This window comes from Lepidochelys kempii, chromosome 2 (genome assembly GCF_965140265.1).
Source record: "Lepidochelys kempii isolate rLepKem1 chromosome 2, rLepKem1.hap2, whole genome shotgun sequence".
In the NCBI taxonomy this organism is placed as follows: Eukaryota; Metazoa; Chordata; order Testudines; family Cheloniidae; genus Lepidochelys; species Lepidochelys kempii.
This window is the reverse complement of record NC_133257.1, coordinates 2,214,728-2,238,293: the sequence shown is the minus strand read 5'-3', so window position 1 is coordinate 2,238,293 and position 23,566 is coordinate 2,214,728. Positions and strand designations below refer to the sequence as shown.

The window sequence follows — 23,566 nt, the reverse complement described above, 5'->3', positions numbered from 1 at the left end:
TCCATTTTTCTGGGGGCCCGCTAATTGGCAGGGGCCCCTGGACACGGGCACTGTTGGCCCATACAGGAATCCACCGCTGACCCTGGGAAGGGAGGAGAAGCCGGAGCAGTGGGCCAGGCTCCCTGTGGGGAGTCTGCCAGGGCTCCAAGTGTGCACCTCCCCATGGACCTGCCCCACTGCTGGGGGTCGCAGTGGGAGTTGTGCGGGGAGGAGGGTGCAGACAACAGGGGAGGACCCCGCCTTGCTGACTTGGGGTTCAAGTCTTGCTGTGACCGGCATCTCCAGAGGAAAAGGCCAGAGACTACAGGCAAGTTGGGGAAAGCCAGAGACCATGCTGGACCCCCTCTCTGCAGATGCCTGGCTAGGCCCCGCGCTGCTCAGCCTGCACCTGCTCCCACCGGAGACGCTGGACTGGGTGGGGATCACGTCTGGCGGGCAAGGGGATTTCTCTCTGCAGTGGCTGGGAGCCAGCCCGTCCCTTGGGCTCAAGCCAGGCACTGGAGGCTGAGGCAGTAGATTCCCCCCTGCGGGGCCGTGTCTCTGCGTGTGCTGCAGGGCCCTGGCTCCCGTCTGCAGTGACTCTGCCTGAAGGCCAGGGCCGCTTAATGAGTTCCCAGGCTGGGGTTAACCTGTGCGTGGCCTTCCGAAAGGGAGAGCCCTTTTACGGTGCCTGGGGCCTGTACAGAGAGCTTGGGGCAGCCGCGGGGGCTCGCGGGATGCTGGGATATCGCTAGGGATGGGGGGTGCCCAGAGCTCCTGGGCCGGACCTGGCTTGCAAGGACCAGATGTTTACTGGTAAATGTCGATAATCCCAGACTTCACTGGGCGCACCCCCACCGGCACCAGGCCCAGCGAGGTAGAGGAGCAGGGCTGCCGGAGAGCTCGCTGATGGCTGGGTGTGGTTTGCATGTGAGGCTGACAGTCGCCATGTCTGCTGCCAGGACATAACTATTATCTGACTCCCCCGGGCCCCCCATCTGAACCCCACTTCCCTTGCTCAACTGGGAAAACGTAAATCCATGACGAGCTGAACAAGTGCTTGGAAATAGACGGTGTGATGAAGTGGCACGGTTCTTAATGTTTCCTCTGAATACTGTAGGAGTGCCTCAGTTTCCCATAGGCATTTCTTAAGTCTCTAGGTGGTGGGATAAGGGGGTGTAATTGTTGCAGAGCAAAAGGCCAGGGTACATAAATGGCCCACACGCTGTCTCCTGGCAGCTGATGGCCTGGGCCTTTCCCCCCTGCAAGGTGAGAGCTAAAGGGTTGGAGAACAAAGGAATCAGGTGACCTCCTGGCCTGGGAAAGGGACAAAGCCCAGAGGAGGGGGGGCTGGGGAGAGTTTCAGTTTGGGGCTGGCTGGGGACAAGGAGTGAAGGGCAGATGGGGTTGTCTGGCTCACTGCCCCCCAAAATGGACCCGGCTGAGGGGTCCTGTTCTCTGTACCTACAAGCTCTGTGTTAGCTCATGTTCCTGTCATCTAATAAACCGTCTGTTTTCCTGGCTGGCTGAGAGTCCCATCTGACTGCGGAGTTGTGGGGCAGGACCCTCTGGCTTCCCCAGGACCCAGCCTGGGCAGACTTGTTGTGGGAAGCGCACGGAGGGGCAGAGGATGCTGAATGCTCCGAGGTCAGACCCAGGAAGGTGGAAGCCGTGTGAACTGTGTGTCCTGAAGACAGGCTGCTCGCAGAGAGGAGACCTCACCAGAGTCCTGCCTGGCTTCATAGGCAGCAGTTCCAGAGCATCGCCCGGGGACGCCGGGACAGACGGCTAGCCTGCGTCGAGAAGCTAGCGACAGGCATTGTGGTGACCGGGTGGCAGGGGCCGCACCTCGGGCTCAGCCTGACAGCAAAACGGGGGCAGATGCAGAGCAGCCGTGCAGGCTGGGAAAGCCAAGCACACCCCCGGAACTCTGCCTCCTCCCTGCAGGAAAGGCAGAGCCCCCCAGCACGCTCCAGTCTGGAGGGCTCGGGGCCCAAGCCCAGTCTTCCCAGCTCATCTCATGGGCTCCGCCAGAGCTGCCCCAGAAGGTGGTCCCAGCCAGAGATGAGTAAACTCTGGCAAGGAAGGGGTAAGACAGCGATGCGGAGAGTAGAGTGGATTTCCAGGTGTGGGGATGGGGCCTGTGAGCTGTCCCAGCGCGGCTCTGCACCCTGGTTTCCCTGTCTCCAGTGCGGGCTCTTGTCTGACACCAGGCAGGGGTGAGAGATGGGTGCCCTCTGGGGTCTGTCTGCAGCTCAGCCCAGGGTTGCTCTGGCCTCTCCTGTCTCTAGGGCTCAGAGCCTGCCAGGTGGGGCACCGTGTAGTGGCTGATGGCTGGGGAGAGACCTCCCCTGCTGCTGGCCGGGCTGGCCCCTTTGGGAGAGGGGCCGGTGCTGTGGGCGTGCTTTTTTCTCTGGGTCTCCCTCCCTGATCGGCCCCGGGCTGGCTTCTCTCTAGTGACTTCGTCCTGGCCAAAGCTCGGAACTGACGTTCGAGCTTCAGTCACCTGGCGCAGCATCGACCATGCTCGTCTCCTGGAAGTCGGTTCCCCCCTTGGTTTCCACAGCTCTGTCCTCTCCTGGTTCTCCTGCCTCTCTGACACTCCTTCAGCGTGTCCCTCGGAGGCTCCTCCTCACCCCCCTGCAGCCCACAGGGCTCCGTCCTTGGTCCCCGTCTCTCCTGTCTCCTACTCACACTCACACCATCCAGCTCTGTGCTGGGACTCACAGAGCTGCCTCTGCCCCAGACCTGCCAGCTTCCGTCTCAGCCCATCTCTCTTTCCTCATGGATGTCCAGCCATCACCCCCCTCAGCAGGGCTCAGACAGAGCTCTTCATCGCCTGTCCTCCCCGCAGCCTCCCGTCTACCCCACCGTCCTGCCCGTCACGCCAGCCTGGAACCGGGGCGTCTCGAGGCCTCACAGCCAGGTTGTGTCTGAGTCTTGCCAGTTCTTTCTGTGGAGCATCTCTGGGATCCGGCCTCTCCCCTCCGTCCATGCAGCTAAAACGCTCCTCCAGGCTCTCACCAGCTCACGTCTCGATTAGTGCAACCTCCGGCTCTCTGGCCTGGACAAACGCAGCCCGGCCCTGCCCGGCAATGCTGCTGCAGAGCTCCTTCTCCCGGCCTGCTGCTTGGACCGGGTCACCCCTCGCTTCGCCTCCCGCTGCCGGCTCCCCTGCTCTGCCACGTCAGACACGAGCGACTCTCCTGCACCGTCACGGCCCAGCCTCGCCCGACCTGTCACCTCATTCGGTGCCGTTCAGTCCAGGCTGCCAGCCTCCGGCGCCCACGGCTTACATTTTCAAACAAGCCCTTTCGTGCTTCTCCCAGGTGCACCCAGGTGCTGTGGGATCGTTGCTGGTCCAGAGGGCCTGGTAGGACTCTCCACATGAGACTCCAGCTACGGCCCTTACTCTTGGGGCAGAGGGAGACGCCCGTCTGGCTCCGGCCCAGTGCTCGGTTGGCCCAAGGGGCGCCCCCACCCCAGTGCTGATAACGGACTGGGGGGGTCTCCGGCCCCTTTACTACCCACACCGTTGGAATCTCTGTCCGTGGCTCCCCCAGCTCAGGGTACCCCGGCCCCCCACCCTGTCCCATGAGCCGCGGTGCCTGGGGCAGGTCATGCCCCCCAGCCCAACATGGAGATTGTCGAAACTGCCCAAAAGAAGGCCAGGGTGGTCACACTTTGAAGATCACAGAAATGCAGCTCCCTCTGGGGTGAATGCTGCCGCTGTATGTGAGCCATGCAGCAGCCCTACGCGCAGGTGGATTTAAAGAGGCTGGCGTCCGATTACCAGCGCTGGAATCAGGCCAGGAGCTGGAGCTAACCACTGATTTCCAGAAACTCTGCCTCTTTAACAAGCATAGATGCCAGGACGGGTCCCTCACAGCACCCCGTCCCCCTGACACCATCCTGCACGCTTCAAGCAACTGTCTTACCATCCCCCTGATTCCAAATATCAGGCGAGTCTGTGCCTTTTACATGCTCCTCTGGAGACTGGCGTGGCCTAGCAAGGCCCTGCAGTGCCGGCTGTGCCCTCCGCCTTTGCCGTAGAGTTAGCGAGGCCCGGCGTGTACTGTTGCCACTCCCGGAAAGCAGGGGGTCGCTGCTGTCTGATCAGCCACGCAAACGAAGTGCAGCTCTTGGGTTCCCAGCAGGGATCCGGGTTCCCTGTGTGTTCGTGACCAGACACTCTTCCTGGCCCTTCGCTAGTCGCTTGGCAACCTGACCACTCAGAGGGCGTGGGAGTCTGCGTCCCACCCGGGGCCTGGTGTGGGACCTTCTCCACGGGAGGCAGCGGCTGTGCAGCAGTGTCTGGTGGAGTCCGGAAACTCCCTGCTGGGATCCCTCCCCTGCCCCAGGTTTTAGCTGCTGTGTGGGGCGATGCCTTTCGGGCTGCCTCTCTGGCTGGAGGGGTGCTTGGGGACAGTCCCCCAGGGGGCAGCTTGGATTGCTTCCTCGGAAAGCACAAATGGGACCAGGGTTCTGAGAGCGCTCCCCAGTGTCTGAGCCTTTCCTCACACCCAGGCAGGAGTGAGGGGCCCAGGAGCTGCAGTCCCTCCCTGGGTGGCAGGGAGCATGGATGGATGGCTGTTACCCCAGCCAGCACCCCCTCCTGTTGGGCAGCCGCCAGTTCTATCTAACCCCCTTCTTGCCCCGCTACCGAGCGTCGTTCTGAAGGGCAGGGCCCGCTCAGCCCCCTCCCTGGATCCTGTTTTCCTCTCGTCTGTCTGGCCCTGCAGCCCTGAGTGCCAGCACTGAGCCAGGCCTGTGGGCTGTCCGTGGCTCAGAGCGCTCGCCCCGTCCCCTCTCCTCCACGTGGACCGGATATTTTCAAGAGAATGCTGGGGAAAGAATCTTTCCTAGGACGCTTTCCAGCTGCCAGGAATGTGCGCCTAGGAATGCCTGGGCCCGCCCAAGAACAACTTCCAGCCGTGAGGCTGAGTGACAGCAGCCTCACGCGGGGGCTGCCGGCCGCGCCGCCCGCCCGCTCGCTCGCTCGGGGATGTGTTAACTACACAGGGCGCGGCCGAGGCCGTCTGAGAGCGAGCGTTTGCTACTGCTGGCTGCCGGGCCTGCTCGCTAGAGGGATGTGTGCCGGGGCAGACCCACTCGGCTAGTGCTGAATGGGGCTTAGAACGGTTAGCGACACGCAGCTGCGGGGTCGCAGCTTGGCTGCATCCCGGGAGCCAACTCCTCGGCACCCCCACGAGTGCCTGTCTCTGCCTGCAGCTCTGCCCCGTGCGCCGGGTCTGAAGCGCCGGGTCTCACAGGGCTCAAGGTGCAGCATGTCTGGCTGGCCCCTTTCCTCCCAGGGGCATCGCCTCTTTAGCCAGGAGAAGAAGGCTGCATTGTGGCACTTGGGGCCATGCTGCGGCCCCTCCAGTCTGTTACCCACCTCCACGCCCAGGGCAGAGATCCTCCCAGCGCAGCCTGATCCCGGCCGGTCCGGTCTGTGAGCCATAAGCACCATGCACCCCCTAACGCTTTGGGAGAGGGGAAGTGGTCCCAGAATGGGCCAGCGTGAAGCTTAGGGGCGGTATAGGGGGCTGTGGGCTAGGACAGGGCTGCAGGTCAACAAGGACACACACTGGGGCTGGTCTGTGAAACCCCTCACTCGTCTGTGGGGCCAGGAGAACACTGGGACCATAGGGCTTGTCTTGGGAGGGGAGGAACTCCCGATACATAGATGTTAACGTTCAAAGGGACCATTACGATCTTGTCTGATCTGCTGTCCAGAGAACTCCCCGTGTCTCCTGCCTTCAGCCTGTCCATCGCTCCTGGCTGGACTAGAGCAGATAGTCTAGGAAGAGATGCCCAGGGTGGATTTACAAACTCCAAGTGGTAGAGAATCCACCGGGCCCTAGGTGAGCTGTTTCAGTGGCCCTCGCTGTTACAAATCTGCATCTTGTTTCCAGTCTGAGTTTTTTACCTTCAGCGTCCAGCCCCTGGATTTCCTGCCAGGCTAAGGAGCCACCTGTTGGTGGAAATCTCTTCCAAGTCGGTGCTTGTGGACCACGATCACGTCACCTCTCAGCCTTCTCTGGGATAAGCTAAACAGACTGAGCTCCAAGTCTCTTGTGACTGGATGAGATCAGGGTCGCTGCTTGCCCTGGCTCCATTCTCCAGCCTGCAGGGCCCAGAGAAGCTCCTTGCATCTCGGCTCCACCGCACCCTCCACAGGTCTTCAGTTTTGCTCTTTGCTGAGGCCACCTTGGGCCCTTTTGGGTCCTCCCTGCCTGCTCTGAGGCAGACACGGGTCCAGCAAGCTCTCTGCCTGCATCTCAGCCCCCCTGATTTCAGCTGCTGCCCAGGATCAGATGGGCTCCCAGATTCCCATCTCTTGCTCTGCGGAGAGTAGCTGGCTTTGCCCCGGCACCTCACAGTGCCGTGTGCTGGCACCTCTGTAAGCTCGTCCTTTGAGAGGACACGAATCCACCTGGGTTCGGCGCTCTCCTTGGCCCGCCCAGCCGCTCCCCAGGAGCCTGCGAGCCAAGACCATGGTCAGCCATCGACGGGGCATGTCACCGTCGCGTCTGCAGCTCCTTCGAACGCGCCGAGCACTGGAGCCCTGCCGTGGCCATGCTGCCCTGCCTGGCTGCTACCTCCAGTGCAGGTAGGCCCGTGAGATCTCCTCCCCGGGGCAGATACCTGCGCGTGTGCCCCACCCTGGGATCGTCTGGGCCTCACTGCACCAGCTGCAGGGCACATTGCCCAGCTCATCCCCCCCACCAGGAAACAGCCAGCGACGGCCTCCTGCCTGCCTCGGCCAAGGAACGACAGCCCCCGGCTCCCCGCCGTTGGTTTGGTTCTGGCGTTGGAGTCGGGGTCCGAGGACCTTCCCCGGGAGCTGCTGCTGTGTCGTTGGTCCAGGGCCCTTTGCTCTGGGACCCCCCATCACCAGAGGCCAGGGGAAGCCAGAATGGGCACAGGGCACCCTGGTCCCCTCATCACTGTCTGCAAGCTGCATGGCCAGGCTGCTGAAGAGGACAGTGCCGGGTGGCAAGCTGGATCTGCCGCGGCTCGCTCTGTGCCCGTCTCCTCTCACCCGCCCCAGCCCAGGTACCCCGGAGCACGGGGGCGGGCAGCGTAACACCCACGGTCTCTGCTCCCCTCGAGCCGTTGTTTCTTCCTGCGTGTGCAGCAGGCGGGTCCCGTGGCCCAGCCGTTCCTGAGTGGGAAATTCCTGGCCGAGTCCCAGCGGGGCCGGAGCACGTCCGGTGCTGACGTGTGCTTGGAGCGTGATGGATGTGGCCCCAGAGGCTGCTGCTCTGCCTCCGCGGGGCCCCTGGCCTCTTTCCTGGGGAGGCTCTGTTGTGCTGCACGTGTTTATGGGGACCAGATGGTGCAGCCGAGTGAGCGTTGCCCCTGACTGCAGAGTGTGGGGCGCAGGTCACGTTCGCACCTTCCTCCCCGGGGGGGTGCGACAGGGGGAGCCACGGAGTCTGCTCCTCAGCCCAGCTCACTGGCCCCCTCCTCACTGGGCAGCCTGTGCCCCATAGAGCCTGTGCCCTGCACCACCGGGGGGCTTGGTCCTTAAACACCCCTGCTTCACTTCCTGCCCCAGAAGCTGCTAATTGGGGGCTGGCTATGCTCAACCCCGGGCCCGCCAGGCGCCTCCAGAGGGGGCGAGCGGGAGCCACCGCTGGCCCCGCGCCTGGCCCAGTGCAGAGAGCCAATGGGTGGGTTGGAGGCAGGTCACAGCCATTGGCCTATTGAATGCAATGGGGTGCTGTCCTGAGCTCCCTGCAATGACAGGGCACCACCCACATCCCCCCGCTGCCCTCTCCTTTAGATAGTCCCAGCCGGGTCCCAGCATGCAGTGCTGCCTTGACCGAGCCGCGCAGCTGCATGGCATGCTGGGACCTGCGGTCTGTGCCGGCCGCGGGTCCCATGGGCTGCGCTGGGCTGAGTGAACGAGGGTGTGCTGCAAACCCCGGTGCGGCTGGGAGGAGGGGGCTGTCCGTGTTCTCGGTACGGTTAATTGTGTGTGTTCAGAGGAACTGCCAGGTGGGATCAGAGCCGAGGTCCAGCTAGCCCGGGCTCCAGGCTCTGATGGGGGCCAGCCCCAGGGCTGCAGAGGAAGGTGCAGGAGCCCCACTGGAGCAGACGTGCGACTCTCCCCGCACTGCGTGCGTGTGTGTGTAACCCAGCGGCACGGCCGTGGTCGCTCTGTCTATGGGCGGCCGTGTGCGGGCGTGCACGTGTGTGTCACCCAGCGGCACGGCCGTGGTCGCTCTGTCTGTGGGCGGCCGTGGGCGGGCGTGCACGTGTGTGTAACCCAGCGGCACGGCCGTGGTCGCTCTGTCTGTGGGCGGCCGTGTGCGGGCGTGCACGTGTGTGTCACCCAGCGGCACGGCCGTGGTCGGTCTGTCTCTGTGCAGCCGTATGCGGGCGTGCACGTGTGTGTAACCCAGCAGCACGGCCGTGGTCGGTCTGTCTGTGGGCGGCCGTGTGCGGGCGTGCACGTGTGTGTCACCCAGCGGCACGGCCGTGGTCGCTCTGTCTCTGGGCGGCCGTGTGCGGCCGTGCACGTGTGTGTAACCCAGCAGCACGGCCGTGGTCGGTCTGTCTCTGGGCGGCCGTGTGCGGGCGTGCACGTGTGTGTCACCCAGCGGCACGGCCATGGTCGCTCTGTCTGTGGGCGGCCGTGTGTGGGTGTGCACGTGTGTGTCACCCAGTGGCACGGCTGTGGTCGGTCTGTCTCTGGGCGGCCGTGTGCAGCCGTGCACGTGTGTGTCACCCAGCGGCACGGCCGTGGTCGCTCTGTCTCTGGGCGGCCGTGTGCGGGCGTACACGTGTGTGTGTAACCCAGCAGCATGGCCGTGGTCGCTCTGTCTCTGGGCGGCCGTGTGAGGGCGTGCACGTGTGTGTCACCCAGTGGCACGGCCGTGGTCGCTCTGTCTCTGGGCGGCCGTGTGCGCGCGTGCACGTGTGCGTCACCCAGCGGCACGGCCGTGGTCGCTCTGTCTGTGGGCGGCCGTGTGCGGGCGTGCACGTGTGTGTCACCCAGTGGCACGGCCGTGGTCGCTCTGTCTCTGGGCGGCCGTGTGCAGCCGTGCACGTGTGTGTCACCCAGCGGCACGGCCGTGGTCGCTCTGTCTGTGGGCGGCCGTGTGCGGGCGTACACGTGTGTGTGTAACCCAGCAGCATGGCCGTGGTCGCTCTGTCTCTGGGCGGCCGTGTGAGGGCGTGCACGTGTGTGTCACCCAGCGGCACGGCCGTGGTCGCTCTGTCTCTGGGCGGCCGTGTGCGGGCGTGCACGTGTGTGTCACCCAGCGGCACGGCCGTGGTCGCTCTGTCTGTGGGCGGCCGTGTGCGGGCGTGCACGTGTGTGTCACCCAGTGGCACGGCCGTGGTCGCTCTGTCTCTGGGCGGCCGTGTGCGGGCGTGCACGTGTGTGTCACCCAGGGGCACGGCCGTGGTCACTCTGTCTCTGGGCGGCCGTGTGCGGGCGTACACGTGTGTGTCACCCAGGGGCACGGCCGTGGTCGCTCTGTCTCTGGGCGGCCGTGTGCGGGCGTACACGTGTGTGTCACCCAGGGGCACGGCCGTGGTCGCTCTGTCTCTGGGCGGCCGTGTGCGGGCGTACACGTGTGTGTCACCCAGGGGCACGGCCGTGGTCGCTCTGTCTCTGGGCGGCCGTGTGCGGGCGTGCACGTGTGTGTCACCCAGGGGCACGGCCGTGGTCGCTCTGTCTCTGGGCATGTCTGCCCGCGTGTGTCTGTCTGTGCAGGCGCGGGGGAGCGGGCCTGGCGGCTGAGGCCTGGGAAATGAGGCACGCTCCGGTGTGAGGGACTGGTGCTGGAACGTGCGCGGCTGACCAGCCCCTGCCCGTGTGTTTAACAAGCCTGCGAAGGCCAATGGGGGACCTCCCTGTGCTGCGGGTAATGAGCGCTCTGCCCTCAGCTGCAGCCTGGCCATGGTTCCAATCAGGAAGCCGTTAGAGGCCTTTAAACTCTCCCTGGTGGGGTCAGTGAGGCGTGCCAGGTGCTTACCTTGATGTTGTTTCCCCGGCAGGCAGCGGAAGGCTGGGAACGCTCTGCTGGCCGAGGGGGGGTTGCAGGCATATCGCCCCCAGGGCTCTTTTGTTCCCTTTACATCCGTAGTGAGCAGGGATTGCTCTGCGCTGCTAATGACCCAGGGCAGGATGGGAGCCCCCGGAGCCATCTGCAGCCCGCAGAGCCCTGGGGGAGGGCACCACATGCCCAGCATCTGCCCAGGGCCTTTGGCATGCTTTGGAGTCCTGGCTTGGCTGCTGGCAGCTCTGGGGCTGTCAGTCTCCCCCCCACTGCAGGGACCTGTGGCTCCGTTCCCCCGCCCAGGGCTCTGCGTGCTGCCGGCGGTGTGCTGGAACGAACGCGGCAGCCATGGAGCACGGCATGGGGGAGCCAGGCGCACCGGTGGGTCACAGCTGGGATTTGCTGCACGTCCGCTGGGAGGGCACAGAATGGCTTCAGTTTCTGGAGAGAGTGTCTCAGCTGGGCGCAGGACCCTTCTCCATGCCCATTCCCCTGCAGGGCAGGCCAGCTGGGGCGAAAGGGTGGGGACTGGCTGGGGAGAGTGGAGCCGGACGGCATGCCAGCTGCCGGGGAAATGATGCCCTGGGTGTTTGCAGCTGACCTGCTGAGGGGTGAGGCCCGCAGGCGGGAGCCTTTCCTAGGGGGCTCATCCCCATCTGCACTTGTGTTGGCTGCAGAAGTTTCTGCAGAGAGGGTGCTGACGCTGCGGCCGGCTGTCTCCTACGCGTGCACCGGGGCTCCCAAGAAAGCTCCTGGCGCTCCCTGGGCTGTCGAACACAGTCACAGCCAACTTTGGGACCCTGCAGCCAGTCAAGCCGATAGGTCCCCGTGGGCCTTGCGCCATCTTGACCAGGGTTTCTCAAGGCAGGCCCGGCAAAAGGAGAGAAGCGAACCTGGGTCTCTGCCCAGGCCGAGCAGAGCAGAACGCTGACCTGCAGCCAGCCGGAGGGGTGGGTGGGGAGCGAGGGCTGCCAGCCGTCCAGGTTCCTGGGGGGAGGCGGGGCGGGCACACGGGTGCAGTAGCACGTGGACCGAAGGGGGAGGAGGTGACGGTGGTGCTGTGATGTGCTCAGACGGCGGGATGGCATTACACACGCTCTCCAAGTACAACCATACGCAGGGAATGCTCCCCGCGTGCGTGAGCTTCTGGAGGGCTCCCCCAGGGATCGATGTTTGGCCCTGCGCTAGTTAACACTTCGATCCGTGACCTGGAAGAAAACATCAAACCATCCCTGGTTCCGGTTGCCGATGACTCGGAAACGTGGGGGAGTGGCAGATAACGAAGAGGCCAGGCCGCTGACCCAGCACTTGGGCTCGCTTGGTGAACTGGGCGCAGGCAAACAAAACGTGTTTTCATCTGGCTAATGTCAGCGTAGCCCTCTGGGGACAGAGCAGGCCGTACTTCCAGGATGGAGGGCACTGTCCTGGGAAGCAGTGACTGAAAGATTTGGGGATGGATAATCAGCTCCCAGTGCAACTCTATGGCCAAAAGGGCTACTGGGATCCTTGAATGCATAAATGGGAATCTCGAGGAGGAGCAGAGAGGTTATTGTACCTCTGTATCTGGCCCTGGTGCAAGCGCTGCTGGGATCCTGGGTCCAGTTCTGGTGCCCATGGTACAAGGAGGGTGATAAATGGGAGAGGGGGTGCAGAGAAGAGTCAGGAATGATTAACTGGTTAGAAAGCCTGCCTTCGAGCGAGAGACTCCAGGAGCGCCGTCTGTTTTGCTTAACTAGGAGCTGGTTAAGGGGTGAGTTGCTCACAGTCTGTAAGTACCTACATGGGGAGCACACATTTAATCGTGGGCTCTTCACGCTAGCGAAGAGAGGTCTGCCCTGATCCCGTGGCTGGAAGCTGACGCTAGACACGTTCACACTAGACGGAAGGCCTATATTTTGAATAGCGTAATTAACCCTTGGAACGCCTTACCAAGGGGGGGTGAATTATCCATCGCTGGCAGAGTTTCAGTCAGACGGGCTGTTTCTAACAGCTCTGCTCTAGGAGTGGTCTGGGGGCGAGTCTCTGGCCTAGACGGGAGGTCAGACTGATCCCCTCTGAGACCCACCAGGGAGGAGCACCGTGCGAACTCACCTCCCGCTGTCTGTCCCACTGCAGGATGTGCGTAACACAGTGGGCAACATCCCCATGGAGTGGTACCAGGACTACCCGCACATCGGCTACGACCTGGACGGCAAGAGGATCTACAAGCCGGTCCGAACCAAGGATGAGCTGGACAAGTTCCTGGACAAGATGGAGAACCCCGATTACTGGTGAGGGGCTGGGGTCCTGCTGCTTCCCCCAGGAACGCCCTGAGTTCCAGGCCAGGGGCATAAGCGCTCCCACCGCCCCAGCCTGGGGTCACGCTCCCAGGCAGGCTAAAGGGGTGCGCGTCCCCCTCTCCAAAGCCTGGGCAGCCCCAGCATGTACCTCCACCTGCCTGGTGTCTGAAGCCTGCTGCCCCGGGGAAAGCTCAACGCACTGCCGTGTTCGGAGCCCACGGGGCAACCCTTCAGCTTTCGGCTGGCTCCTGTGTGTCTCCTCCCCAGGCACGGGATCCGGGGTGCTCCCCTCGCCTGCTGCTGCCCCTGTGCCCCGTGGTGGGGGGAGCAGAGCCCAGGCACCCTCTGTGCCACTCTCTGCACAGCAGTGAACCCAGAGCAGACTCTCACGCGCCCCGTGCTGGCCGGGGGCTGGGACCCTGGGCTCTCTGCCGTGGCTTTCCGGCAGCTCTCCCCCTGCGGGCCGGTGGACAGAGCGGCACAGCCTGGAGAATGAGTTCCCCCCGTCCCTCTGCCTGCACCCTGCAGAGCCCTCTGTGCACTTGTGGGGGGCGGGAGCCGAGCCATAGTCCCGCCATCGCCCACCCGGGCCCAGCCACCTCCCACTCACTCCCAGCCAACGCAGGGCTGGCGAAGGGGCCAGGTCTGCAGCCTCGCGTCCTGCCCCTGCCCTGGAGGAGCCGGCTCTGGGAGGAGGGGACTGCCGGTCGGGGCCGGTTCGAGGACGCGGGAAGGGGGCTTGCCTCCTGCAGGACAGCGCCGAGATGGGCTTTGGGAGCGGAGCACCCTCCTGATGGGCCCCACGGGGATAGACCGTGCGGCAGCCTGGCCCTCGCCCCTCACGTGCCGCTTTCCCGCAGGCGGACAGTGCAGGACAAGCAGACGGGGGCGGACCTGAGGCTGACGGACGAGCAGGTGGAGCTGGCACAGCGTCTGCAGAAAGGGCAATTCGGAGACGTGCACGTCAACCCCTATGAGGTAGGGGACCCTGCTGCCGCCTCCGGGGCTGGGCCTGTCGGGGGCTCCCTCCTCTTCCCCTCCCGCACGGCCACCACCTCCGGGGCTCCCTCCCCTCCCCCCTGGGGTTGGTCATTCCGTGCATCTCCCTCGCAGCCTCCCTGGGCTGGGCCTCATCTCCGCCCCTCATGGCCACCCCCTCTGGGGTGGGCCTGTGTGGGGCTCCCTCTCCTTCCCCTCCTCCACCCAGGGACACCATCTCCAGGGGGGCTCCCTCCCCTCCCCCCAGGGACGCCACTTCCTGCAGCCCGTCGCCCTCCTGCCTTCCCAGGCTGGGCGGGGACCCAGTGGGCCGAGGGAAGGAGCCGGGCTGATCCCTGCTCAGCGGGCCGGGGCAGCCGGAGTGACCCCTTGCTCTCCCTTCCCAGCCAGCCATTGACTTCTTCAGCAGCCAGGTGATGATCCACCCGGTGACGAACCGCCCAGCCGACAAGCGCAGCTTCATTCCCTCCCTCCTGGAGAAGGAGAAGGTAAGAGCCTGTCAGCGCCAGCTGCCCCCGGAGCTGGGCCCCCAGCCAGGCCCCCCTCAATCCTGGCGCTGACCCGTCTGTGGCCTCTCCCTGCTCGGCAGGTCTCCAAGCTGGTCCATGCCATCAAGATGGGCTGGATCAAACCTCGCAAGCCCAAGGAGGACACGCCCACCTACTATGACCTCTGGGCCCAGGAGGACCCCAACTCCATCCTGGGGCGCCACAAGATGCACGTGCCAGCCCCAAAGCTGCGGCTGCCGGGCCACGAGGAGTCGTACAACCCCCCGCCCGAGTACCTGCTCAGCGAGGAGGAGGTGAGGGGCGAGGAGGGGGTGCTCTGTCTGTGTATGTGGGGGGGTGTTCCACGAGGGGGGGGGGGCTGTGTGTGGGTATTGAGGGGCTCATGGGGCTATGGAGGCTGCACTCTGTGTGCGGGGAGCTCCCGAGGGTGCTGCAGGCAGGTTCGGCATGGGTGAAATTCAATACAGACAAGTGCAAAGGTACAGCTACCCAGTGGGGACCCCGTGGCGAGGCTGCGGCACTGAGAAGGGGCCGGGGTGACAACGGCTCCCATGCTGAGCATGACCCAGCAGTGGGGTGCAGCTGCGAAAAGGGCTAATGTCCTTCCAGGGTGCACACACGAGAGGTCACTGTCCTGCTCTGCTCAGCCCTGATCCCCAGCCTCTACCACAGGCCTGAGCCCGGCTGTGCTCCGGGGCCACTGAGGGCCGGACAGGAAGTAACGGGCTCAACTTGCAGCAAGGGAGCGTTAGGTCAGAGATTAGGAACAGGCTGGGGAGTTAAGCTCTGGAACAGCCGGCCCAGGGAGGCTGTGGGGTCCCCGTCCTTGGCTGGACAAACTCGGGTTCCTCGGCCCTGCCCCAGCGCAGGGGGCTGGAGTCCATGGCCCCTCGAGGTCCCTTCCAGCCCCATGTTTCTGTGAGTCTGTGGCCAGTGCAGGGGAGCAGTTCTCTGGGCCGGGCCCCTCGGCGCTGCCATGGGCTTGGTTCCCAGGCTCTGACACTCCCTCTGCCCCAGGCAGCCGGGCTCTGGGCGCCTGAGGCCCCCCTGGGGAGGGGACGGAAAGCAGGTCCTAGGAGAGGGGCCTGGTTTGGGGGCCAGCTGTTGACCTTTGCCCTTTGCCCCGCAGAAGCTGGCCTGGGAGCAGCAGGAGGCGGCGGAGCGGAAGCTGAACGTCCTGCCCCAGCAGCACCGGTGCCTGCGTGCAGTGCCAGCCTACGCCCGCTTCATCCACGAGCGCTTCGAGCGCTGCCTCGACCTCTACCTGTGCCCGCGCCAGAGGAAGATGAGGGTGAGCCGGGGGGCGCTGGCTCGGGCGGCCTGGGCCACTGGCCCAGCAGAGCTCGGAGCCAGGGCCCGGTCGCTCCCGCAGCAGCAGAGCCAAGGGCAGGACACCCACCTCGCACGCCAGGGACTGGGGAGGCAGTGACTCCGGGGGCTGGCTTGGAGCAGCGAGGGGCCAGCTGAAGGCAAACAACCCCCCCCCGCCCCACACACACACACAACTCACGAGCTCTGCCTTATGGCTCCTGCTTGCTGCCCCTTTACAGAGTGGGATGCAGCAGTGTCCCCTGGCCAGTAGCCTGCTGCCCGGCACCCCCAAGTGGGGCGACCCTGTGGGGGGCAGACTGAGCCCCCTGTGCGCTACATGGGCTTGGTTCTCTTGCAGGTGAACGTGGACCCGGAAGACCTGATCCCCAAGCTGCCAAAGCCGCGGGACCTGCAGCCATTCCCCACCACGCAGGCCCTGGTAATGCCGTGCGGCCCTGTGGTGTTCAGGGCTGCCGCGAGCGAGGGGAGGGGGCACACAGAGGAGAACAGAGACCAGGGTGGGGCTGGGAGTGAAGGAGGCTGAGGAGTCTGGAAGAGGGGGATTAGTTAGGCTGGAAAGAAAAGCTCAGAAGGGGGCAGTGAGCAATGATGGGAGCCTCCTTCCCCATCCCAGAACACAGGGCTTAAGGGGGCACATAGGGAGCAGGGCAGCTGCAGAACTCCCTGCTGCAGGAGGCCACCCAGACACCCCGTCACTAGGCATATAGGGGAGAATAACCTTGACTCCTGACATTTGAAGCTGTGATAAGGGGTAACGAAGGCTCCTCATCCGGGACATGAACCAGTCCCATTAGGAATGGGACAGATAGTAAGACAGCAAGTATCATAATGTCCCATCTCAGTCTCTGGTCTGCCCATACCGTGAGTACTGGGTGCAGGTCTGGTCCCCCCACCTTAAAAGAGATACGTTAGAATTAAGAAAAGCAGAGATGAGGGGTCTGGAACGGCTGCCGTATGAGGAGGGATAATAAGACTGGGACTTGTTCAGCTTGGAAAAGAGACATCTAAGGGGGGATATGCTAGAGGTCTATAAAATCATGACGGGTGGAGAAAGTGAATGAGGAAGTGTTATTTACCCCTTCACGTAACAAAAGAGCCCAGGGGTCACCCAATAAATTTAATAGGCAGCAGGTTTAAAACAAACCAGAGGAAGTATTTCTTCACACAACACAGTCAGCCTGTGGGACTCGCTGCCAGGGGATGTTGTGAAGGCCCAAAGTATAACTGGATTCCAAAAAGAAAAGTTCCTGGGGGATAGACCCATCGGTGGCTATTAGCCGGGATGGGCAGGAACACAACCCCCTGCTTTGGGTGTCCCTAAACTTCTGACTGCCAGAAGCTGGGACCGGGCGTCCCTTGGTAATTGCCCTGGTCTGTTCATTCCCTCTGGTGCTCTGGCACCAGCCCCAGTCAGAAGATGGGACCCCGGGCTAGCGGGACCCTTGGTAGGGCCTCGTCTGGCCAGTCTGATGTTCTTGTGGACCCACCCCTGTCCAGAGGTTGAGTGTGGCCTGGGGCATCGTCCTCTGAGCAAGAGAAAGGACGTGCCGTTGCCAGGACCAGACGCCGTGGGTGGCCAGACCAGTCCCAGAGCTGGCATGGAGCTGGCCCCAGCGGGAGAGGGGGGTACAGCAGCTTCACATCGCGTGTGGCCAGCAGCAGTCACAGCTCTCAAACCCCACGTGGGCCTGTCCGTCGCTCTCCAGCCTCCCCCATGGTCCGGGCCCATCTCTGCCCCAGGGCTGGAGGCAGCTGTGGCCATTGGCAGGCGCAGGCCTGAGCTGGGGACGGATGCTGGAGCAGACTGAGCTCGGGCTGCGCGGAGCTGCTAGCCCTGGCGTCAGCGTCCCAGTGCCTCCAGAGCTGCCCGAGCCCGTTAGCCGGGGGAGAAGGGCACCTGGAGCCCCAGCCGCCAGGCCAGGGCTCGTTGCTGCGTGCGCAGGGGCGTCCCGGGCGAGCTGAACGCTAGAGAGTGGCACTGGCGGCTCCTCACCCTTCTCATTGTCTCCCCCAGGTCTACCGTGGGCACACCAGCCTTGTGCGCTGCCTCAGCATCTCCCCCAGCGGGCAGTGGCTGGTGTCAGGTAAGTTCTCTGTGCCCAGGGGGTGGCGCCCGGCCGGCCCGGAGCCTCGCAAACCCCTCAGTGGTGGCGAGGGGCGAGGGGCGGCACCCAGCAGCCTGGGCTCCTCCGCATGTGTCTGTCACAACTGTGTGTGTAGCCGAGGAGCAGCCACCTCCCGGCCCGCCGGGCTCTCCCGTGGCACTGCAGCGGGCAGGGGCCAGCTGGTTGAAAGGGGATGTGAAGGAAGGAGAGGCCTGGAGCTGGCTCCCAGGGCAAGGGGAGATTTGATCCCAGCCCTTGCCCGTGCGGCCCCCGGCCGCTCTGGCTGGCCCCGTGCCTCGCTTCCGGGGCGCTGAGTTCCACTGGGCACGAGGCAGGTGCCAGTGATAGGACCATCGCCCGTCCCAGCGCACGCTCGTGGCAATCCCTGATTCCATGGGATTTCCCATCCACTTCCGGCGCCCCAGGCCGAGGCTGCGTCTCCTGCGTGGCTGGGCCGCGTGGGGAGCGGGCTGGCACGCAGGGCATTGGGAGCAGAGGGCAGGTTAACGGCACATCGAGCTCCAGCGGTTCCGGGCTGGCGGCTCCCGTGGGGTGGCCTGCGCGCCGTCGGGAGTTTCACAACCGCTGGATTCCTGGCCACGGGCTTGGAAAGTGGGTGAGATCAGGCGTTAAGCGGCGAGCGTGGGAGGGGATTGCCCCTCTCCCTTCACACCCAGCCCCGGCTCTGGGTCTCTGCAGGGGCCCGGAGCAAACCAGCCTAGGCAGCAGCTGCCCCAGGGGGCTCACAGCCAGGCCAGTTCAGGGCCCCAGTGCGGCGCCAGGAGCCCGGTGCTGCCGGGGGGCGGCTCAGCAGGGGCGCTCGTCCTGGCTCCATGCCGACCCACTTCCCCTTCAGGGAGCCCGGGCTGCTGAGCTGCCCCTCGAGCGGCTGTAAATGGCCCTGCCCAGAGCTGGGGCCAAGGCCTTGTTGGGAGCTCACCATGTTCTGGCCACAGCCCAGCCCGGTAGGTCCTTGCCGCTGTGAGCGGAAGCGGGCTCCCTGGCGCCCCGCGGAGCCCTTCCCATCCCTGCTCTGCTGCTAGTGCCCTCGGGGCCAGACATGGCGCTCTCCCGCTGCCTGCCTTGGCCGGGGGGCGCGGGACGGGGCCTGGCCCCTGCCTGTTCGGGGACCCACCCGCTGGCCTGTCCTGCAGGCTCCGATGACGGCACGGTGCGGTTCTGGGAGGTGAGCAGCGCCCGCTGCATGAAAACCCTCCCGGTGGAGGGCGTGGTGAAGAGCGTCGCCTGGAACCCCAACCCCGCCGTCTGCCTGGTGGCCGTGGCTGTGTGAGTGACCCTCCGCCCCATCTTCTCTCTGTGACCCCCCCAGCCCTGTGACCTCCCCATCCCATCTCATCGCCGTGTGACCCCCCCCAGCCCTGTGACCTCCCCATCCCATCTTATCACTGTGTGACCCCCCCGCTGCGACCCCCAGCCCTGTGACCCTCCCGTCCCATCTCAGTTTGACACCCCCCAGCCCTGTGACCCCCTCCCCCATCTTATCTCCATGTGACCCCCCCCGCTGCGACCCCCAGCCCCTCCCCAGCCCTGTGACCCCCCCAGCCCATCTCATCTTGGGGTGGGGGGTCACACGATCTCCTCTCTGTGTGACACCCCCCAGCCCCTCCCCAGCCCTGTGACCCCCCACATCCCATCTCATCTCTGTGTGACCCGCCTCAGCCCGATGACCCCCCCCCCCCCACTCCAAGCCCCCTCTCATCTCCAGGTCACTGGCCACCCTCAGCCCACATCTCCTCTCTGTGTGCCCTCCCGAGGCATCACTTGCCCCCTTCCCCTGCTCTCTGCCAGTGCTGGCCCCCAGCGTGCAGCTGGATTTCAGAGCTCTTGGGGCAGAGGTGGGACACTGGCAGGCCCCCTGGGGCCCAGCACTGGTTCCCCTTCCCATAGGCCTTGGCCGAGGCTGTCGTGAGCACGCAGGGCAAGGAGGCAGGGCGAGGCCCTGTCCCCGGCTCTGACCCGCAGTGCCCCGCGCAGGGAGCAGTCTGTCCTGCTGGTGAACCCCTGCCTCGGGGACAAGCTGCTGTACGCGGCCACGGACCAACTGATCGAGGGCTACGTGCCGCCGGAGGAGGAGCGGCTGCAGCCCGTCACCTGGGCCGTGGCGGCCGGCGCGGAGCACGGCAGAGGTGTCCGTCTGATCATCCAGCACGGGAAGGTACGGGGGGGGCTGGGGCGCGGGGGGCCTGGAGCGGGGTGGGGAACTCTTCCCAGCGCTTCGTGGGAGGGTGAGTGTTGTCCCCACATGCTGGGCCCATGTCACCTCGCCTGGCCTGCTCGGGTTCTGCCAGCGGCCACGTTCCCAGGGGGTCCGAGCGCCCCAGGGACTGAGCCAGGTTCCCGGGGAGTCTGAGCACCCGTGTCCGGAGCATCCCAGGGACTGAGCCAGGTTCCCGGGGGGTCCGAGCGCCCTAGAGACTGAGCCAGGTTCCCGGGGGGTCCAAGCGCCCGTGCCCGGAGCGCCCCAGGGACTGAGCCAGGTTCCCGGGGGTTCCGAGCGCCCCAGGGATTGAGCCACGTTCCCGGGGGCTCCGAGCGCCCCAGGGACTGAGCCAGGTTCCCGGGGGTTCCGAGCGCCCCAGGGACTGAGCCAGGTTCCCGGGGGGTCCGAGCGCCCCAGGGATTGAGCCACATTTCCGGGGGCTCCGAGCGCCCCAGGGACTGAGCCACGTTCCCGGGGGGTCCGAGCGCCCCAGGGACTGAGCCACGTTCCCGGGGGGTCCGAGCGCCCCAGGGACTGAGCCACGTTCCCAGGGGGGTCCGAGCGCCCCAGGGACTGAGCCACGTTCCCAGGGGGGTCCGAGCGCCCCAGGGACTGAGCCAGGTTCCCAGGGGGGTCCGAGCGCCCCAGGGACTGAGCCACGTTCCCGGGGGGTCCGAGCGCCCCAGGGACTGAGCCACGTTCCCGGGGGGTCCGAGCGCCCCAGGGACTGAGCCACGTTCCCGGGGGGGTCCGAGCGCCCCAGGGACTGAGCCATGTTCCCGGGGGGTCCGAGCGCCCGTGCCCAGAGCGCTCCAAGCCAGGTTCCCGGGGGGTCCGAGCGCCCCAGGGACTGAGCCAGGTTCCCGGGGGGGTCCGAGCGCCCCAGGGACTGAGCCAGGTTCCCGGGGGGTCCGAGCGCCTGTGCCCGGAGCGCCCCAGGGACTGAGCCATGCAAACAGCCCTGGCCCCGCCGCTGCCGTGGGGGCCCTGTCTCCCAGCCCGGCTGCGCGGCTCCCCGTGGCCCCAGGCCGCAGCTGACATCTGGCCGTGCCGCTCCGCAGCCCGTGAAGCAGGTGACCTGGCACCCCCGAGGCGACTACCTGGCCAGCGTCCTGGCTGCCGACGGCCACACGCAGGTGCTGATCCACCAGGCCAGCAAGCGCTGGAGCCAGAGCCCCTTCCGCCGGAGCAAGGGGCAGGTGCAGTGCGTCCTCTTCCACCCGCTGCGGCCCTTCTTCTTCGTGGCCACCCAGCGCTGCGTCCGCCTCTACAACCTGCTCAAGCAGGAGCTCGCCAAGAAGCTGCTGACCAACTGCAAGTGGGTGTCCAGCATGGCCGTCCACCCCGCAGGTACGTGGGGCCCCCGGCAGCTGCCCTGGGCGCTGCCCCGCCGTCCCTTGGCGGGGGGCGTCCTGGGGATGGGGCCCAGCCACCAGGCCGACGCGCGCTCCTTTGCCCAGCCCCGGCCAGGCTGCGGAGGGAGGTGGGGGAGCTCCTGTAGGACGGGGGGTGGCAGGAGGATCCTGTCCCCTCAGCCACGTGGGCACAGTCGGGGTGGGGGGGGCACATTGCCGCAGGGGGTGGGCTGGTGTCAGAAGGGCACGATGCTGCTGCGGGGGGGGCCTGGTGGTGGGGCGAGGGGTGCAATGTTGGGGGGGTTCCCGGTGTTGGGTGGGGGCGAGTTGCTGCCGCAGGGGGACATTGTCGGGGGGGGTCTGACCTCTGCAGCCGGGGACCCCGGTGCGTGCGACACCCCTGCAGGGGCCGTGGCTGCTGGCAGTGCCCAGCTCACTCCCCTTCCCTCGGGCAGGAGACAACCTGATCTGTGGGAGCTACGACAGCAAGCTGGCCTGGTTCGACCTGGACCTGTCCACCAAGCCCTACCGCGTGCTGAGGTGAGCGTGCCGCGGCTGGGCCCGAGCTCACCTGCCCGGCTGCCCCCCCCGCCCGCATTCCCCCCAGCCTCACCTCTCCACCCGGCCTCCAGCTGCATTCCCCCCAGCCTCCCCGCCCGCCCCGCATTCCCCCCAGCCTCCCCTCTCCACCTACCCACAGCCACCCCCTCCCGCCTGCCCCGCACGCCCACATTCCCCCCAACCTCCCCTCTCCGCCTTCCCCACAGCCCAGTGCAGCTGGGCTCAAGCTCACCTGCCCCGCCACCCCTCCCTCCACTCCCTGGCCCAGTGCAGCCTCTTGGTCCTGCCCCCGGGCTCCTGCGCCCAGGCTGCTCCCTGCCCTTCGGGGGCTGGCACCCTGCCCAGGCTCCAGGGAAGGCCCAGCTCTGCCGTCACCCCCTCTGGCATGGGGGCGTTCTGGGGGTCTCCCCAGAGCACTGTAGGGACGAGGCGTCTCTCCCTGCTGCGTGCCCCCCCACCAATTGCCATCTCACTGCTCACCTGGCCCAGCACCGGATTCCCTCAGCTGGATCAGCTGCTCCTTGCCCCCTTTGGGGAGCCCCAAGGCAGTTCTCACCCCCCTGGCTGCCCCAACCCACGAGCAGGATTGTCAGACCCCATCTCCCCCTCACGCCCAGGCTGGCGTCGCTCTGTCCCAGGTGGCTCAGCGGCTGGTTGCTGCAGGGCCCCTAGGCACTGCCCAGCCACGCAGGGGCCCGTCGCAGGGTGCTGAGGGGGACCCCGCGGGTCCTGGCACTGACCGGCGCTTGCGGGGGTCTCTTGCAGACACCACAAGAAGGCGCTGAGAAGCGTGGCCTTCCACAGGCACTACCCACTCTTCGCCTCGGGCTCGGACGACGGGAGCGTCATCGTCTGCCACGGCATGGTCTACAAGTATGCGCGGGCCCGGGGGGGAGGAAGGGCTTGGCGCCACGGTGCGACCAGACGTGGGGAGGGGGAGACAGGGGGCAGCCCCCAGTGCCAGAGGGCGAGGGCAGTCAAGCAGCCAGCATTGCCACCCATGGGCACGGACCCTGGGCATCTCTGGGCCCTCTGTGGGCTGGAGCAACCCACGTCCCTGGGCAGGGTGTGTGGGGTGGGCAGCCAAGTGCCCGAGCGCGTCTCGGGGTCACAGCCCCCCCTTACCCCGTCCCCTTTGTCCTAGTGACCTGCTGCAGAACCCGCTGATCGTGCCCGTGAAGGTGCTGAAGGGCCACGCGCCGGCCCGGGACCTGGGCGTGCTGGACGTCCTCTTCCATCCCACCCAGCCCTGGCTCTTCTCCTCGGGCGCCGACGCCTCCATCCGCCTCTTTGCGTAACCCCAGCGCGGCCACCGGCCCTGCATGGCACCGGGGCTTCGCCAGGCCAGCCTGGGGACTGCGAGCGGCACCGCGGGCTTCTCTTCACCCGTCCCTGCCCTGCCCTGCCCAGGAGGGGCAGGGACGGAGCCCAAGCCGGGGCTGGAGCAGGCTGCCTGCCTTGGGAGCCATGCCCTGGGCTCCACACCGGGACGCACGGGGTCTCTCATTAAACTCCTCTGGACACAAACGGGCTGCGGTACTGTCCTGTGTGGGCTGGGGCCTGGGCAAGGGCCCACCTCCCCTGGGGGCCAGCTCCAGACACAGGTGGTCCTTGCAGAACCTCCCTCCTGCCCTGGGGGGTCCTCCAGCAGGGCCCCTTAGTGCTGCCAGCCCTCACCCCAGCGCTGGCAGACAGGGAGCTGGGCTGAGGTCACATCAGCTCCCCGACACAGCTCCGCAGATCCACTGCCAAGGGCAGCTAACCGCCAGGCCGGCTGCCCTGGCCCTAGCAGTAACCCCGCCGGGAGCTTTCTGCAAGCCACCCTCGCTGCCTGGGGGGCAGGGCTCGGTGCTGACAGCCCGGCGGCAGGAGGGTTTAAAAGCCCCAGAGCTGTGACCTGGGTGGCAAAGCTGCCTGCGGCCCAGTGGATTTCTCTGCAGCCCTGGGCTCCCCAGCAGCCCTGCTCCTGTCCTACATCCCCCCCACTCTGCCAGTGCCCCCTCCCCTACCCTGCTGGGCCAAGGCCAGCCCCCCTGCTCCCCAGCCCTGGGCTCCACTCCCCTGCAGGTCCCACATTCCCATCCTCCCCCACCCTGCTCTGCCAGGGCCCTGATCCCCCAGCCCTGGCTCCCTGCACACACACGCTTGTACCATAGGGCAGAGCAGCTGCCCCCCAGTAACTCAGCTGAAGGCTGGAGCAGGAT

General features: G+C 65.9%; 1 protein-coding gene across 2 annotated transcripts in view; it reads left to right on the top strand.

The window, feature by feature from the left end:
* The window catches only part of BOP1 (BOP1 ribosomal biogenesis factor), a 103,820-nt gene extending 80,931 nt beyond the window's left edge, over window positions 1–22,889 (top strand). For both annotated transcript variants that reach the window (XM_073329845.1, XM_073329846.1), the window contains exons 4-16: window positions 12,117–12,271; window positions 13,141–13,258; window positions 13,666–13,767; window positions 13,869–14,081; window positions 14,918–15,079; window positions 15,458–15,538; window positions 17,135–17,204; window positions 18,380–18,512; window positions 19,221–19,401; window positions 20,508–20,796; window positions 21,257–21,341; window positions 22,128–22,235; window positions 22,507–22,889. In XM_073329845.1, coding sequence (XP_073185946.1) covers window positions 12,117–12,271; window positions 13,141–13,258; window positions 13,666–13,767; window positions 13,869–14,081; window positions 14,918–15,079; window positions 15,458–15,538; window positions 17,135–17,204; window positions 18,380–18,512; window positions 19,221–19,401; window positions 20,508–20,796; window positions 21,257–21,341; window positions 22,128–22,235; window positions 22,507–22,660 — 1,851 coding nt within the window. In that variant the 3' untranslated portion in view covers window positions 22,661–22,889. The remainder of the gene's footprint in view (window positions 1–12,116; window positions 12,272–13,140; window positions 13,259–13,665; window positions 13,768–13,868; window positions 14,082–14,917; window positions 15,080–15,457; window positions 15,539–17,134; window positions 17,205–18,379; window positions 18,513–19,220; window positions 19,402–20,507; window positions 20,797–21,256; window positions 21,342–22,127; window positions 22,236–22,506) is intronic.
* Window positions 22,890–23,566: the final 677 nt, after the last annotated feature.